General features: G+C 43.8%; 2 pseudogenes and 1 gene segment (V, D, J or C); all 3 read right to left on the bottom strand.

The window, feature by feature from the left end:
- Positions 1-1176: 1176 nt before the first annotated feature.
- LOC116812528 (T cell receptor beta variable 12-3-like) lies at positions 1177-3871 on the bottom strand. The segment is given in 3 exon segments: positions 1177-1592; positions 1692-1778; positions 3814-3871. Coding segments are annotated over 3 exon segments (561 nt in total).
- Positions 3872-5357: 1486 nt separating this feature from the next.
- Positions 5358-5932, bottom strand: LOC116812523 (T cell receptor beta variable 12-4-like; annotated as a pseudogene).
- A 2394-nt stretch (positions 5933-8326) lies between these two features.
- LOC116812511 (T cell receptor beta variable 11-1-like) lies at positions 8327-13467 on the bottom strand (annotated as a pseudogene).
- Positions 13468-17227: the final 3760 nt, after the last annotated feature.

The raw sequence follows: 17227 nt of genomic DNA, 5'->3' as shown, positions 1-17227 counted from the left end.
GGTTTCAAGGAATAACCTTTAAGGGTGGAATTCTAGAAGTGGATCGCTGATCTGTCTCGATTTGTTGTGGGGAAAGACCCTGAAGGAGAGCACAGAGACCTGGAGGAGGTCTTGTGCTGCAGCCGCAAGAGGAAACCTTGACCCAGGTGTGGCTGCCATGATGGTGATTCCCCATCACTTTCCGAGACCGACCTGGGCCAGCAATCAAAGGGGTGGGCTTTCTTGTACTTAATGCTAGGTCTCTGCCAGGTTACAGTAGATGTACCGTGTTCCTGCTATTGATTTTTCCACCCACTCATCACTTGCTCAGCCTCTCATTCACTCATCCATTCTCTGTGAAATGGGTCTCCCCACATGCCAGGCACCAATGTTGGTAAATGCAGCAGGCACAGCCTTAGCTCTCATGGGCTTAAAAATTGGGTGGAGAGGCCAGGCATGGTGGCTAACGCCTGTATCCCTGCACTTTGGGAGGCCGAGACTAGTCTTGAACTCCTCACCTCAAGCGATCCTCCCGCCTCAGCCTCCCAAAGTGCTGAGATTACAGGCATGAGCCACCACACCTGGCCCTGTGTGCTTTTAGACACCCTGTGTATATTCATATTGATAGTTCCAGAACAGGCAGTGGAGGAGATCTCATCAGTGTCCTGTGAGTGCACACAGACCTTTAGCTAGCAGCTGGCTTGCTTTATGCAAGATAGAAACAAATGGATCCCTGTAGGCCAAGAGGGGTAGCTTACTTCTAATGTATTAAACTGCCTGTATTATCCACACTGAAGGTCTCTTTAAGTGTAATGTAAAAATCCGTATATAAATGGTAAATTAAACTTAGCATTATAAAGGAATGCCCACAATCATAGAAAAGAACTTTCATTTACAATAAAGAGCACTTGCAGGGGAAATTTCTGTTCACGGCTTAGAGTGAAAAGGGAATGAAGTAGGCAAGACATAGCCAGTCTCAGGAGCTCCCACAGTTTGGATGGGGGTGGCAAATACAGGAAGGCAGGGAAACCTAAGGTGTGGGTAATTAAGGTTTATCCTACCTGTGTGTGAGTTCTGATCCCATATGCAATTTGTGAGAAATTTGCAAAATGCATTTTCGACGTTATCTCCTACACAAGATTTTGTATGTTGATATTGTATCATCTTCTGTCTTTGACATGCTCCAAACCCACTTAATTATTCTTGTGGGGAGGGTGAGGCAGGAAAGACTTTGCTCGGGACTGCTGGGAGCTGTGGAGAAAAGAGGAAGCAGCAGAGTTTCTGCACAGGGAGGGGGAGATTCTGCAGCGCTGTGGCTAAGCGACTTGCACAGACATACAGGGCCGAGTCCCCCTGCTCTGCAGGCTGGATCTTCAGAGTAGAGAATGATCCATCAGGCCTCTCAGCTGAGAATCGATCTGTGGGCATACCTGCGTCATCCATAATAGATCGGCTCCGGAAGTAACTCAGCAATTCCAGTTCCTGCACGAAGGTCTGTCTGTACCAGAAAAGGAGATTGTGGCCGAAAATTGGCTCACATCTCAGAGTCACTGTTTGTTCCATTTCTGTCACCTCATGCTTGGGTGACTGGATAATGCCAGCATCTGTGCATGCTATAAAAGAAGGCAAAATTAGGAAACAGAATAAGGAAAATACAGGAAGTCATCTATACAGAGGCCCAGCATGAGGGTGATAAATACGTGAGGACTCACTCGCTACCAGGATACAAAGGGACACACAGAGGGTCCAGGAGTCCAGGGCAGAGTGAGAGGAGATGTGGCACATTCCAGACCAGGGCCCTTATGAATACAAGCAAAAAAAGATACTTTGGGACATTTTACCCCCACAAGATGCATCTGTTAGTGACATCACTGAATGGGCCACCACCCCCAACTTGAAAGCTCCTTTAAGCGGAGGCTACATTTTTGGGAGATGAATCAGGCAGGACTGAAGTCAACTATAATTGATCTGAGATACAGATGCACACTTGCAGAGGATCCCTGTAGATTTGCTTTGATATTATCAATTCATAGCACCTTCTCCATAACATGCCTTACCTAGGAGCCTGCCAACTATATCCATTTAAAGATGAACTCATTGCCTTGTTGCAAGCCAGCTTCTCTGCAAACTCTCCTATATCGCTCACTGGTGGCTCTGTGTTCCTAGTTCTTCAAATGCCTTTAAATGAGTTAGAAGTTAGCATCTGAGTTACCCAGGAAGAGCAAGCATGTCAACGGCGTTGTTTTTTTTTTTTTTTTTTTTTGAGACGTAGTCTCGCTCTGTCGCCCAGGCTGGAGTGCAGTGGCGCTATCTCGGCTCACTGCAAGCTCCGCCTCCCGGGTTCACGCCATTCTCCTGCCTCAGCCTCTCCAAGTAGCTGGGACTACAGGCGCCCGCCACCACGCCCAGCTAATTTTTTGTATTTTTAGTAGAGACAGGGTTTCACCGTGGTCTCGATCTCCTGACCTTGTGATCCGCCCGCCTCGGCCTCCCAAAGTGCTGGGATTACAAGCGTGAGCCACCGCGCCCGGCCGTCAACGGCGTTGTTAAAGATACAAGAGCTGAATCGGTGTCCCGAAAGCTCATTAGATTTCAAAGCTCCTCTTTGCAGTGAAGGGCCTCTCTGAGTTTATTGATCCTTGAACTCTATTGAGTTTGCAAAGCCCAGAGCACAGAATTTCTCACATTCTCTATCCACACAATAAATCAGAAATAAGATTGTCTTTTTCACAAAGATTTGGAAATTAAATGCTCCAGAGTTGATTTACATCTTATTCTTCCCTCTAGCAAAGCTCAGCATTTCTTAATCTTTACACCTGGCCTTTTTCTTATAAAAGAATCTTACATCTCACTAACTGACTTCCTCTCAGGATGTAGAGTGTAGAGAACTGAGAGAACCTCTGCTCTATGTATTGGTCTCTATGTATTGGTCAACTAGGTTATTTGCTAACAAAGAAGAAGTAGTTTAAGGCCACATTTTCGCTGTTGGCACAGAGGCATACAGCTGAGTCCCCTGCACCCCAGGGGACTTGCCCATCCTAAGGAGCAAATAGTTTACAGATGAGCTTGTGTGACCTGAGGTGTCTGTTTCCTTGTGGGCTCCATCCCTTTGTTGTGTGTGTTAGATCCAGAATGTAAAACGGTGGTCATCAACCAGTTTTCAAGGGGACCAGCATGTTTTCCTCCCTGTTACTAGGTGCCTAGGTTTGGTAGGCAGAACGATGGCCCTTCATCCATGCCCAGGCCTAATCCCTGGAACCTATGAATGTGTTAAATTACCTGATAAAGGGGAATTAAAGTTCCAAGTGAAGTAAGGTTGCCAATCAGCTGACCTTAATATAGGGGCCCAATGTAATCACAATGGTCCTAAAATGTGGAAGAGGGAGGATGAAAAGTGAGCATCAGAGTGATGCAGAGTGACCAAAGGCTCAGCCAGCCCTTGTTGGCTTTGAAGATTGAATGGGGCCATGAGCCAAGGAGTGCTGGTGGCCTCTAGAAGCTGAAAAGGAGGAAAAACAGTTCTTCCCTAGAGCCTCAGGAAGGAATGCGCCCTGCCAACACTTGGATTTTAGCCCAGTAACATCCATTTTAGACTTCTGACCTCCAGAACTGTAAGGTAATACTTGTGTGGTTGTAAGCCACCAAGTTAGTGGTAATTCATTACAGCAGCAATAGAAATTGAATACCTTATGGTAGCCATGGGACTCATGAGAGAGAGAGGCAGAAGCCGGATACAAAATACTGGTAGAGTCAGATGCGCGATCACATGGAAAAACGAAATCAACGCAGGCAAAACAAACCAACAAACACAACTTTTATATGCTCAGACCCCACCTTCTTCCAGGGACACAGAGGCATCTGGAGTAATAGAGTTAGAGCTAGATTGCGGCATTTTCCTGCCCAGAGCAAAAGTTCTTGGGGGAGAAAATTCTGTCCTACTCCACCCTAAGCCTTGCTAATAAGTGTTTTTATGCTGCTGGTAGCATCATTGTGATTGAAGCTCCCTGAGGACAGGCTCCCTCTGACATGGTCCAGGGTAGCGCCTCCATTTCTACCTGCTCTTCCCTCTACATTCGACAGAACAGGTAGGGCTAGCCTCGGCTGGCTTGGGGCCAGGCTCTACAAGGCTCCTGTGACACAAAAACTGCTTCTCTGCTTTCCCCAGCCCAGAACACGGGCGCTTCACCACCCCAGCTCCTTGTGCCTCCACATCTTCAGTGAGCTCAGAGGTATATCCACTTGGCAAGCACGTCTGCTACTCAGAGCCCCATTCAAATCTCAATTTAGAGCAAAACCCATCTCCGCATCAATAAAGGCAAAAGCATTGGTCTCTAATCCTTTTATTCTCAGCCTTCATTGCAGACACCTCCAACCCAGCTCCCTGAATCTAGGTCCAACTCCAGGGTTTTCATTAAGGATCCTCCAGGGAGCAATCCCAGCCCCTCCCCCATAGACTCTGGATGACAATGAAGACACAGTGCCTCCTAGTGGCCAGTAGGCAGGAACAGCACAAATGTGCTCTTTGTCAAACTCAAATTGCCTTGGGCAATCAAAATACAGGAATAGTTTGCTACAACTGCCAATGATACCCTGATAGGGGTTGAGAAGTGATCAGTATGTAAGTACCACTATAGAAGAAAGAAATTATGACTCTTCAGAATGAATTGCAAGCGCTGTGTAGAAATATGCGGCATAAACCAGAAAAAATATATAGATATGCGTGTCCAGGACACAGCATCAGGGAGGAAAGTAAGACTGGCCAGGCCTGTGTGCTTTTAGACAGCCTGTGTGGATACATGTGGATAGCTCCAAGCAGGCAATGGAAGAGACCACGTCAGTGTCCTGTGAGTTGGCACAGTCCTTCAGCTAGAACTTGGCTCTCCTTAAGCAGGATAAAGACAAATAGATCCCTAGAGTCCAGGAGGAGCAGCTTACATCTAACCTATTTCACTGCCTGTATTACCCCCAGGAGGTTTACTCTTTAAGTGCAATGCAAAATCCCTATATAAATGGTAAGTTGAAATTAACATTATAAGAAATGCCATAGAAAAGAACTTTCTTTTACAATCAAGAAAACTTGTAGGGGAAATTTGTGTTCACAGCTTACAGTGAAAATAGCATGCAGAGGGCAGACTAGTTCAAAAGACAGCCATTCTCAGGAGCTCTCAGCTTGCTAATGCGGATGGCAAACACCTGGAGGCAAGGAAACCTACAGTGGGGGTAATTAAGGTTTATCTTACATGCCTGTGAATTCTGACTCCTTAGACAATTTGTGAGAAATTCACAAAACACATTTTCTACATTATCCCCTACACATGATTTTTTATGTTAATATCCTACCATCTTCTGTCTTTGTCATGCCCAAACCCACTTAATTTTTATGGTGAGAGGGGAGCAGGAAAGACTTTACTCATGACTGCTGAGAGCTGTGGGGAGAAGAGGAAGCACCAGGGTTTCTGCACAGAGATGGGGAGATTCTGCAGTGCTGTGGCAAAGCTGCTGGCACAGAAATACAGGCCCGAGTCCCTGGGTTCCGTGGGCTGGATCCTCAGAGTGGAGAATGATACATCTGGAATGTATCATTCCAGGCATCTGTGCTGAGAATCGATCCTTGGGCATCCCTGAGTCATCTATGAGGGTCCGGCTGTAGAAGTAATTCAGCAATTCCAGTCCCTGCACCAAGGTCTGTCTGTACCAGAGAAGATCATTCATTGTGGCCTGAAATAGGTTCGCATCTCAGAGTTATTGATTGTCCCATCTCTGTCACTTTGTGCCTGGGTGACTGGATAATGCCAGCATCTGTGTGTGCTATAAAAGAAGACAGAATTGGGGGACAGAATAAGGAAAATATAAGGAGTCATCTAGACAGAGGTCCAGCATGACCATAATAAATATTGGAGAACTCACTCGCTACCAGGATATAAAGGGACACACAGAGGGTCCAAGAGCCCATGGCAGAGTGAGAGCAGATGTGGAACATTCCAGACCAGGGCCTCTGTGAGCATGAGCAAAGAAATGAATTTGGTGACATTTTATCCACACAAGGTGCATCTGTGAGTGACGTCACTGAATGGGCCACCACCCCCAATTTGAAAACTCCGTATTTAAATGGAGGCTGCATCTCTGGGAGATGAATCGGGCAGGACTGAACTATAATTGATCTGAGACACAAATGCACACCTACGGAGGCTCCCTGTGGATTTGTCTTGATATTAGCAATTCATAAAGCCTTCTCTATAGTATATCTTACCTAGGATCTTGCCAACTATATTCATCTGCACCTCACACTCCAATTATTTCAAGATGAACTCATTGTCTTACAGAAAGTCAGATTCTCTGCAAACTCTCCTTTTCCTCTCCCTGATGGCTCTGTGCTCTTACTCCTTTGAATGCACTTCAATTATCCACAAGTGAGTTAGGAGTTGGCCCCTGAGCTCCCCAGGAAAAGCAAGCATGTCAACTGCATTGTTAGAGATACAGGAGCCAAACTGATATCCTGAAAGTTCATTCGATTTCAAAGCTCTTCTTTGCAGTGAAAGACCTCTCTGAGTGTATTTATTCTTGAACTCTAGTGAGTTTGCAAAGCCCAGAGTGCAGAATCTCTCTCATTATTTATCCCTACAATAAAACAGGAAGAAGATTGTCTTTTTCATAAACATTTGGAAATTAAATGCTCCAGAGTTGATTTGCATCTTATTTTTACCTCTAGCAAAGCTCATCGTTTCTTAATCTTTACATCTGGCCTTTTCCTTATAAAAGAGTCTTGCATCTCAGAAACCGACTTCCTCTCAGGATGTAGAGTGTACAGAGCTGAGAGAAGCCTATGCTCTGTGGGTTGGTCAACTAGGTTAATTGCTAACCAAGAAGGAGCAGTTTAGGGCCACATTTCTGCTGTTGGCACAGAGGCATACTGCTGAGTCCCCTGCACCCCAGGGGACTTGCCCTTCCTAAGGAGCGAATAGTTTACAGACGAGCTTGTGAGACCTGAGGTCTCTGTTTCCTTGTGGGCTCCATCCCTTTTTGTGTCTGTTAGGCCTGGGATGTAACACGGTGGTCAGTATTCTGGTTTCCAGATGATCATTTTGTTTTCCTCCCTCTTACCAAGTTCCTAGGTTTGGTAGGCAGAACAAAGGCCCTCCAACCACGTCCAGGTCTAATCCCTGGAACCTAGGAATGTGTTAAGTTACTCGTAAAAGAAAAATTAAAGTTCCACACGAAGTAAGGTTGCCAATCAGCTGACCTTCATACAGGGAGAGTGTCCTGGATTTTCCTGGCAGGTCCAATGTAGTCACAAGGGTCCTAAAATGTGGAAGAGGGAGGACAAAGAGTGTCAGAGTGATGCAGCATGAGCAAAGGCTCAGTCAGTCCCTGCTGGCTTTGAAGATTGAATGGGGTCACAAGCCAAGAAACTCTGGTAGCCTCTAGAAGCTGAAAAGGGGAGAAAAACAGTTCTCCCCTAGAGCCTTGGGAAAGAACGCAACCCTGCCAACACCTTGATTTTGGCCCAGTTACACTCAATTTGGACTCCTGGCCTCCAGTATTGTAGGAAGCAAATGTATTTTGTTTAAGCCTCCAAAATCAGTGGTAATTCATTACAGCAGCAGTAGAAATCAAATACTTTATAGCGTCCAAGGCACACATGAATACAAGAGGCAGAAGCTAGATACAAGATACAGGTAGAGGCAAATGAACGAGTCATATGGAAAGAACTTTAATTCAAGCCAAAAAGAAAAGATACTGTCTCTACCCAGACCCCACCTTCTTCCAGGGGACACACAGGAGTCTGAAGTGAGTAGCAGAGGTGAACTATTAATAGACTGGGGCATTTTCCTGCTGAGAGCAAAAGGTCTTGGTGGAGAAAATTCTGTTCTACTCCACCCTAGTGTCTGCCTAATAAGTGTATATGTTGCTGGTGTTGTAATTGTGATTGCCCCCTCACTGGGGGACAGGGTCCTTCCGATGGTCCAGGGTAGCACCTCCGTCTCTCCCTGCTCGTCCTTCTACTTTTAACAGAGCAGGTAGGGCTGGCCTGAGCCGGTTTGGGGGTTTGGGGCCAGGCTCTCCAAGGCTCCTGTGACATGAAAACTGCTTCTCCGCTTTCCCAACCCAGAACATGGGCGCTGCACCTCCCCAGCTCCTTGTGCCTCCACAACTTAAGGGAGCTCAGAGGTAGATCCACTGCAAACACACCTGCCACTCAGCCCCATTCAGAGCTCAGTTTAGAGCAAAACTCATCTCCACACCAATACAGGCAAATTGGTTGGTCTCTAATCCCTTCATTCCCAGCCTTCATCCCAGACATGTGCAGCCCAGCTCCCTGAATCTAGGGCCAAACCCAGGGTTTCCCTTAAGAATCTTCCAAGGAGCCATCTTCGCCCCTCCCTATTTGACTGTGATGACAACAAAGCCACAGTGCCTCCTTGTGGCCAGTAGGCAGAAACAGCACAAATGTGCTCTCTCGCCAGGACACAGGGGACTTGTGCTTTGCTTTATTGAGTCACGGAGATATGGGAATTATGATTTGTTGGTGTTAGAAGGTCAGAAAGCAATCTTAATGTTGTTATGGCCTAAGATGGAACCACCTGAGAGATGGACATTGAAGTCAGACAAGTGGAGATAAAATATCAGTGTTAATATTAATAACCAACAGTGCTCAGATAGGAGAGCAAATAGGCCAACCTACACTATTCGGAATCAGAATTTAATCCATTCTCTCTCCCCTGCAAACTACAGGCCAACCCTGTAAGGAAAGAAAGTTCTCCACTGATCTTAGTGCATGTTGAAAAAGCACCAAAAGAATCTACTTTTTTTCTCAGTAGCCAGGATGAAAGGGTGACGATGAAGAGAGACTAACCTCAGGTAAAGAGGAGACTAAATAAGGTAACTTATTTCCCTTCCCATAAGAAACATTTGGCAAATAATAGAAAGACAAAAACCAGTGTATCACTTTAGGGAAGTTCCCCCAAATGGAAAATGTGGAACCAAGCACGTTTCCAGGGGACTGGGTTTAAGTAGGAAAAGATGATAGCCACACACCTGTGACTCCCTCCGATTCTGACCCCTGCCCCTCAGGTGTGCTCACAAAACGTGGCACAAATGAGTCACGACAGTGCAGGAATGAAGTAAATTCCATGTTCACTCTCTGCTCTCTGATCAACTTTATTTTATTTTTATCTTTTTATTTTACTCTAAGTTCCGGGATACATGTGCAGAACGTGCAGGTTTGTTACATAGGTATACATGTGCCATGGTGGTTTGCTGCACCCATCAACCCATCATCTGCATTAGGTATTTCTCCTTATGCTATCCCTCCCCTTGACCCCCCAACCCCAACAGGCCCTGGTGTGTGATGTTCCCCTTCCTGTGCCCATATGTTCTCATTGTTCAAATCCTACTTGAGTGAGAACATGCGGTGTTTGGTTTTCTGTTCCTGTGTTAGTTTGCTGAGAATGATGGTTTCCAGCTTCATCCATGTCCCTGCAAAGGACATGAACTCATTCTTTGTTATGGCTGTGTAGTATTCCATGGTGTATATGTCCCATATTTCCTTTATCCAGGCTATCATTGATAGACATTTGGGTTGGTTTCGAGTCTTTGCTATTGTGAAGAGTGCTGCAATAAGCATATGTGTGCATGTGTCTTTATAGTGGAATGATTTATAATTTTTGGGTATATGCCCAGTAATGGGATTGCTGGGTCAAATGGTATTTCTGGTTCTAAGTCCCTGAGGAATCGTTGCACTGTCTTCCACAATGGTTGAACTAATTTACACTCCCACCATCAGTGTAAAAGCGTTCCTATTTCTCCACATCCTCTCCAGCATCTGTTGTTTCCTGACTTTTTAATGATCGGCATTCTAACTGGCATAGGATGGTATCTAATTGTGATTTTGATTTGCATTTCTCTAATGACCAGTGATGATAAGCTTTTTTTCATATGTTTGTTGGCTGCATATATGTCTTCTTTTGAAAAGCATCTGTTCATATCCTTTGCCCCCTTTTTATGCGCCTGTTTGTTTTTTTCTTGTAAATTTGTTTAAGTTCCTTGTAGATTCTGAATATTAGCCCTTTGTCAGATGGATAAATTGCAAAACTTTTCTCCCATTCTGTAGGTTGCCTGTTCACTCTGATGATAGTTACTTTTGCCGTGCAGAAGCTCTTTAGTTTAATTAGATCCCATTTGTCAATTTTGGCTTTTGTTGCAATTGCTTTTGGTGTTTTAGTCATGAAGTCTTTGCCCATGTCTGTGTCCTGAATGATATTGCCTAGGTTTTCTTCTAGAGTTTTTATGGTTTTAGGTCTTACGTTTAAGTCTTTAATCCATCTTAAGTTAATTTTTGTGTAAGGTGTAAGGAAAGGGTACAGTTTCAGTTTTCTGCGTATAGCTAGTCAGTTTTCCCAGCACCATTTATTAAATAGGGAATCCTTTCCCTATTGCTTGTTTTTGTCAGGTGTGTCAAAGATCTGATCAAGTTTAAATATCTACTCTCTATTCTCATTACCCTGTTCCAATGAAGCATCAAAGGTTATGTAATTAACAACATAATAATACTCTAAATGATAAAATGTCAGAACCAAGTGAGTGTCCCAATTTGATTATAAATCCCCTTCAAGTTTTTAAAAAGTCCTTTCCTCGAAATTAAAGTTTCAGTATAACATCCCTCTGTGCTATTTAAGTTAAATATCAAGCAAATCACAGACTAAGAATCAGACATTGAAATTCAAAGAAAATTAAAACTTTAAATAAAATTCTTTGACCTTCATCTGAGTAATTACAGAAGAGGAAACTCAAATTGTCAGAGGCATTCAAACCAGAGTGACTCCATCTTAAGTGAAAAAATGAGGCTGGGCCTTGCTGGGCTGCATTCCCAGAAAGTCAGGTATCGCTAACCTCTAGATGTTTATGGTTAAAGCAACAGACTAATAATGTTTACTAAACAGACCCAGACTTGGGAGTGTCACCATACGCCAATATCCTGAGAACAGAAACATTCCTAATTTCGCTTTAAAGATAATAATATTGATTCTTGCAAAACACAGTAATTAAGAAAATTAATCCTTTATCACAAACCCTTGTAGCAGAGCACATCTCTCAACGATCTTTTCTTATCCTATATATAAACAAGTATTGTACCTAGGGTAGATGCGCTCTTCCTGTTACTTTTGGGAAAGCCCTACTCAGTCTATGGAGTAGCTGTTCTTTCACCATGTTACTTTCTTAATAAACTTGCTTTGGCTTTTCACTGTGGAATCACCCTGAATTCTTTCTTGCATGAGATCCAAGAACCCTCTCTTGGGGGTTGGATCAGGACCCCTTTCTTGCAACAAAATTAACCCTTGTGTTATTATTTAAATAGTTGGGTAAATTACCACACTAACAAAAACTGAAACTAATTAATATCCCAAAAACATTATGAGGGATAACTGGTCCAGAATCTTGGAGAAGGCAGGAGCCTGGGGGAGTGAACACCGCAGTCACTGCCCTTAGGGGCATTTGCTGATCCCAGCCCAGCTCTCAGGAAGCTGATTCACAGGCTAGGGGGTAACGGCTAAGACCAGAATTTACTGAGTGTGACCACTGAGGAACTTGAATAGAAACAATGAAGTAGTAGGAAAACTGCTCTCCAGGAGTTCCAGGACACCTCAGGCCTTGAATTCTGTTTCAGGGAGTCCTGGATTGTTTATGCATCCATGTACTTTACAAGACACAATAAAATTATCTCTGGAGAAAGATATGTCATCCTAGACCAAAAATTATTTCCACAACCATAGTGTCTGGCACAATGTCGAAAATAATCAGGTTTATAAGGAAAAATACAAATAAATGACCAAGAAGCAGCACAAAAGGAAATCAACACAAACAAGCCACACAGATCTCAGAGGTGAACAAGAGCAGACAGACTGAAATAACCGAGAGTCCTACGTTCAATGAAATACAAGATGCTCTCAAGAAGTGTTACAAGGGAATCACTGACAGCCACGATCCTTCAGAGGATTCCCAGGAAGCTGCCTTCCCAAACATTCTAACCAGTACTTCAGAATGATTTCTAGTACAAGAGAATCCGGGCAGAAGTTAGGGTAAATACTAGAGTTGGACACACAGTGCATTATCAGAGGAGACAACTGGACCAGGGGCAGTTCATTGCTTCCGAAGTTCTGGCAGGAATATCTAATGCACTAAGGAGCTATTTTAGTGGGCAGAAAAGGAAGTGGGCAGACAAGTGGAAGTGTCCTCACCAGTCTATACATAACTATAACTATAGTGTTGGGCTGTGTCTGTTACACTGAAAAGTTAAAGCACTCCAGAGAAGCAAAATTCATTTTGAGCTAAGGTTTGGGAATTGTTTCCAGGATAACCATTTGTGTGCATTTCTTTGAAGTTTAAAATGTGCTGAATGAAATAGCTGAAATGATCAACATCATCATCATTACAATATTATTATTGTTATATTTCCACAAAAACAGAGGGAAAAGATTTCCAAACACATAGTTTCCATTGAGATTTGATTGCATGAAACGTCTAGTGCGAGGTCAAGAAGAGGGTCCAGAGCCAGGATAAGATTCAAATCATTCAGATGCTGACAACGGCAGAAGGAGGGCCTGCTGTTTGTTGTTTGCATGTAATCAATATCTATATTATTAAAGTTTAACACACATGTTTTGGTGATTAAGTGTTTTTATTTTTCAAGTTTATGTATTTATTTTCTTAATTAACATGCAACATTGTATGCATTTTTTATAGAAGAACAACCATCACTGCCCCGAGGACTCGGTCTGGGATAAATCACTTTCAGTTTTGGTTTCTTGAATTCCCACCCAGAAGTGTTTCAAATCCCTAAGACATGCTTTCAACCAACAATTATAGGGCTCATGTTTTAAGAAACAGTTCATTTCCTCCCACTATATGAACCCTAGCTATATCTGAAAACTCACTTCTTCCCTGGGAGGATGAGAAATAACGAAAGGCTGATGTGAGCTGAGTAGAGCGGAGAGAGCCCTGGAGTTTTGTGCACAGGAGAGAAGGTCTCTGCAACGCTGTGGCTAAGCTGCTGGCACAGAGATACAGGGCCGAGTCCCCAAGCTCTGCAGGCTGGATCTTGAGAGTGGAGTCTATTCCTTTGAATCTCTCTGTAGAAAATCAATCCTTAGGCAACTGTGAATCATCTACTACACTCTCATCCTGAAATTGAACCAGAAGCTCCGGGCCCTGTCCCAGGATCTGCCGGTACCAGTAAAGGGTAGCATGGCCAGAAATAGGATCACACCAAAAAGCCACAGCCTGGCTTTTTTCTCTGTAATCTTATATCTGGGGGACTGGGCATCTCCAGCTTCTGAGAGTTCTGTTGGGGAAAAGACAGAATTTGAAAATAGAAAGACAGAAATGATTGAAGTAATCACTGAAATTTCCAGTGAGATGATCATGGTGTTCTTAGGACTCACCTGCCCCCAGGAGACAGAGGGCCATCCAGCAGAGGAGACTGGTGCTCATGGCAGGGTCAGGGCAGGATGGGAGCTTTGCCAGTTCAGGGTCCTTGTGAACAGGAGCAGAGGAAGAGGGACATCACTGTCCTTATATGGTAGATCCTACAGTAACATCATTGTCTCCACAAATGCCTAAGTTCTTAGAAACCAGTTGTTATGAACTAAAACAGAGCTAGAAGTTGCTTTAGCATATTCATGGACCATGTGTAAGTTCATCCAAGTGTCTTTACTCACATCTCTAGGGCTTGGGGGATTGGATCGCCGACTGCATCTCCAGGCCCATCATCTGCTGGATGTTTCTACTTGAATGTGTCAGAGGCAACTCAAAATACAGACAACAATTAGTAACTCTATGTCTTATCTATATATCCTTCTCTCTGGGCGTTTCTGTCTTACCAGGTTCTCCATCTTCTCACTGCTATGAGCTTAGACAGAGTGGGAGCTGGGGTAGTTGACACAGGTTTATCCTACAAGCATGTTGAGCCAGCTGACACTCTCTAAGCTAAAGGGGTAAAATAATACCCTGAGAGAGAGTTGGAAGGGTTCGTTTTTGGTGAAGGTCAATGGCCAGTTTTCTCTTTTCTGTTATCAATCTTCATGATGCATTGTGTACCAAGTCTTCATCATGGTTCTACCTATGGTCCTTGGTCATCAATGTAATGAAAGTTCTGATGTCTTATAAGATGGGTGGAGACTCTCTTATCCCTGAAAATATCATTGTGAATACTGTAAGAAATCCAAAATCGGCCGGGTGTGGTGGCTCACGCCTGTAGTCCCAGCACTTTGGGAGGCCGAGGTGGGCGGATCACGAGGTCAGGAGATCGAGACCATCCTGGCTAACACAGTGAAACTCCATCTCTACTAAAAATACAAAAAAATTAGCCGGGCGTGGCGGCACACGCCTGTAGTCCCAGCTACTTGGGAGGCTGAGACAGGAGAATGGCATGAACCCGGGAAGTGGAGCTTGCAGTGAGCCAAGATCACGCCACTGCACTCCAGCCTGGGCAACAGAGTAAAACTACGTCTCAAAAAACAAAAAAAAAAAAAAGAAAAAAAGAAGAAGAAGAAAAAAAGAAATCCAAAATCAGATTTGTTGAAATCTTAAAAAGAAAAAAAAAAACCTTACCGATTTAGTATAAGTTACAATTGAACAGCAGTGGCTAGTATCTGGCATTTTTTTTCTAATACGGCAACATTAGTCACAAATATACTTTTATTCATTGCCTAAGGGGTAAAGGATGGGAAGAGATAGGGGATGAAGCACCTGAGAGTTGGCATAAGACAATAATACAAGGAGATGCATGTCCAGAGAGGTGGGAACCAGGATATATGTGTTCAGTGAGGCAGGCTCAGAGTCCCCAAAACCTAGGGGACACATGTCAAGGTTATCAGGTGAATACCTGTGGGTATAGAATTACAAGAGCCATCTGTTTCTGTCATAAATCCTCTGTCACTGAGGTAAACAGCTGCTGGTTTGAGTCTAACTCATTTAGGCACCAGGTAATAATTGCATGATGGAAAATTTATTCACATTAAGGTGCCACCACCTGCTCCATCTTTGTGACCAGGAGTTATGGCTCTGAGTGACAACAGCATTCAGGAGATAGAGGCTGGTGGCTGGAAATAGGATGTATCCATCTATCAAACCTATCAATCACAGGACCCACAGATGGTGTGCTTGCGAGTGAGGCATGCCAAGTCCAGGGACGACATTCCTCATTGTTCCTGGGCCTCACCTGCTTCCTGGACAACACAACCGATAAATCCATGACAGAATCCTTGTCAAGGCAGGTATTGGGCATCATCATGCTGCTCAGGGAAGAAAAGACCAGAGCCCTGGGAAATCTGGCTCTTATTCAGAATACTTGCAAGGTTATTTGAGCTAAGCCTTTCTGGAGAGGTCTGGAATTGTCCACTCCCCTCTCCTATGTTCCCTTTACATCCTCCTGTCCACCATCCAGGGCACAACTGGAATGGGTTAGGGGCGGGGTACAGGTGAATTGCTAAGGTTTCTCTGAGTTCTCCTGATGAGGAAGTGGTTCTCCCTTCATATGGGTCTCTGAGCATGCAGGCTGGCTCCTGGCTCTCCTCCATCTATCCCTGATGCAAGCCCAGAACATTATTCACTCAATGACTTGCTATAGTTGGGGTTTCCCTGCTGAACAGAGGATACCAGCATTGATGGGAGATGAAGAGTTTCTGTTTAATGGCTTACATTCCACAGGACACTCACAACTTCTGCAAACTAGATTCTGGATGCTGGGATAAAGCCACACTTTTCCTTTAGACTTAACTCCTCAGACAGCACTGAGCCCTGATTTAAAAGCAAGCCAACCCCACCAAACCCTAGTGCCGCCTGCTGGTCAATGAATGGTTCAGAGTTACCAGGCTCAGGCTCCCCATTCATGGGTCAGAAATACTGGGGCCATGTCTATACTGTCCTCAGTAGAATCAGGGCTAATATTGGATAGTGTTTGCAAGGCACTGGGGGAATTCCTTCCAGCTCCATCTATTCCTACTGTCTAGCCAGAGCCCCGCCTGCGGTTTGGCTGTCGTTTCTCCCCACCAAAACTCATCTTGAGGCTTGGTCCTCAATGCAGCAGTGTGGCAATTTTGAGCACATGGGAGTTTTTTGGGTCCATGGGGTTGGACTCTTCATGAAAGATTAATGCCAGGAGTCAGTTCTCTCCCTCCAGGATCTGGATTAGTCACTGTAAGAGCAGGCTGGTATAAAGTGAGGGTCTTGCTCATCCCGGCTCTCCTTGCACAGGCCCGCTTGTTCTTCCACTTCTCTTCCATGTTGAGACACAGCACAGAACCCTCAAAAGAAGCCCAGATGTTGGTGCCCTGGTCTTGGCCTTTCCAGCCTCCAGAACTGTAAGCCAAATAAATCTTTTCTCTTTATACATTTCCCAGACTCAGGTATTCTGTTACAGCAGCAGAAGACAGACTAAGGCAGCCCTTCTCCTCCTTACACAAATACATACTGCCCAGCCTTTACCTGGCAAAATCACTATTTTTCTGTTTACATTCATTCACCTTTGAAAGTTTTTGGGTTTTTGGCAAAACTGTAGAATGCTCAGAATATCTTGACACAGAGAAAACATTTGTTAAATGTCCTCCTGGCATGCATTGCTAACTAAGTTTTGTGCCAGTTTCAAAGAGATCAAGCTGTTTTTTCCTCAAACTGTAAATTATCTTATCTTCTTTTGAGACTTTCTTGAAAATTATAGCCTGTCTCCTATAAAGAAAGTATTCTATAGGGCTAAAAGAGACCTTATCTCTTGTATTTATTTTATGATAATGACAATATTTCAAAGATATTGAAAATAAGTATAAGAGATACCCAACATTATACTGAAATAATGCCAACATTTTATTTTGGTCTATTAATACTTTTTATTCAAAGTTTATTTAAAAACTAAACACCCATGGAAAAGTTTAGAGAACAGTGAAACAAACAGAATCTTAAAATGTACATCTGTGTATCAGTTGTTAACATTTTGTGACCTTTATATTTCTCTGTATATTTTACCCTTAATTTCTGAAACATTTTATCCTTAGTAATTCAATATGTCTCTTCTAAACAATTGGCATTATCTTCCATAACCACGAATGTCACTATTACACTCAAAAAAATTAGCATTCATAGAGCATCATTATCCAGTATGTACTTTACATTCAAATTTCTCCAGTTGTTTCAACATGTCCCTTGGTTTTGATTTACTTTTTCCTCTGGGACAAAATCAAAGATCATGTATTTCAGG

This window comes from Hylobates moloch, unplaced genomic scaffold, assembly GCF_009828535.3.
Source record: "Hylobates moloch isolate HMO894 unplaced genomic scaffold, HMol_V3 SCAFFOLD_1, whole genome shotgun sequence".
NCBI lineage: Eukaryota > Metazoa > Chordata > Mammalia > Primates > Hylobatidae > Hylobates > Hylobates moloch.
The sequence above is the reverse complement of the archived record's forward strand: the minus strand, read 5'-3'. Positions and strand labels throughout refer to the sequence as shown.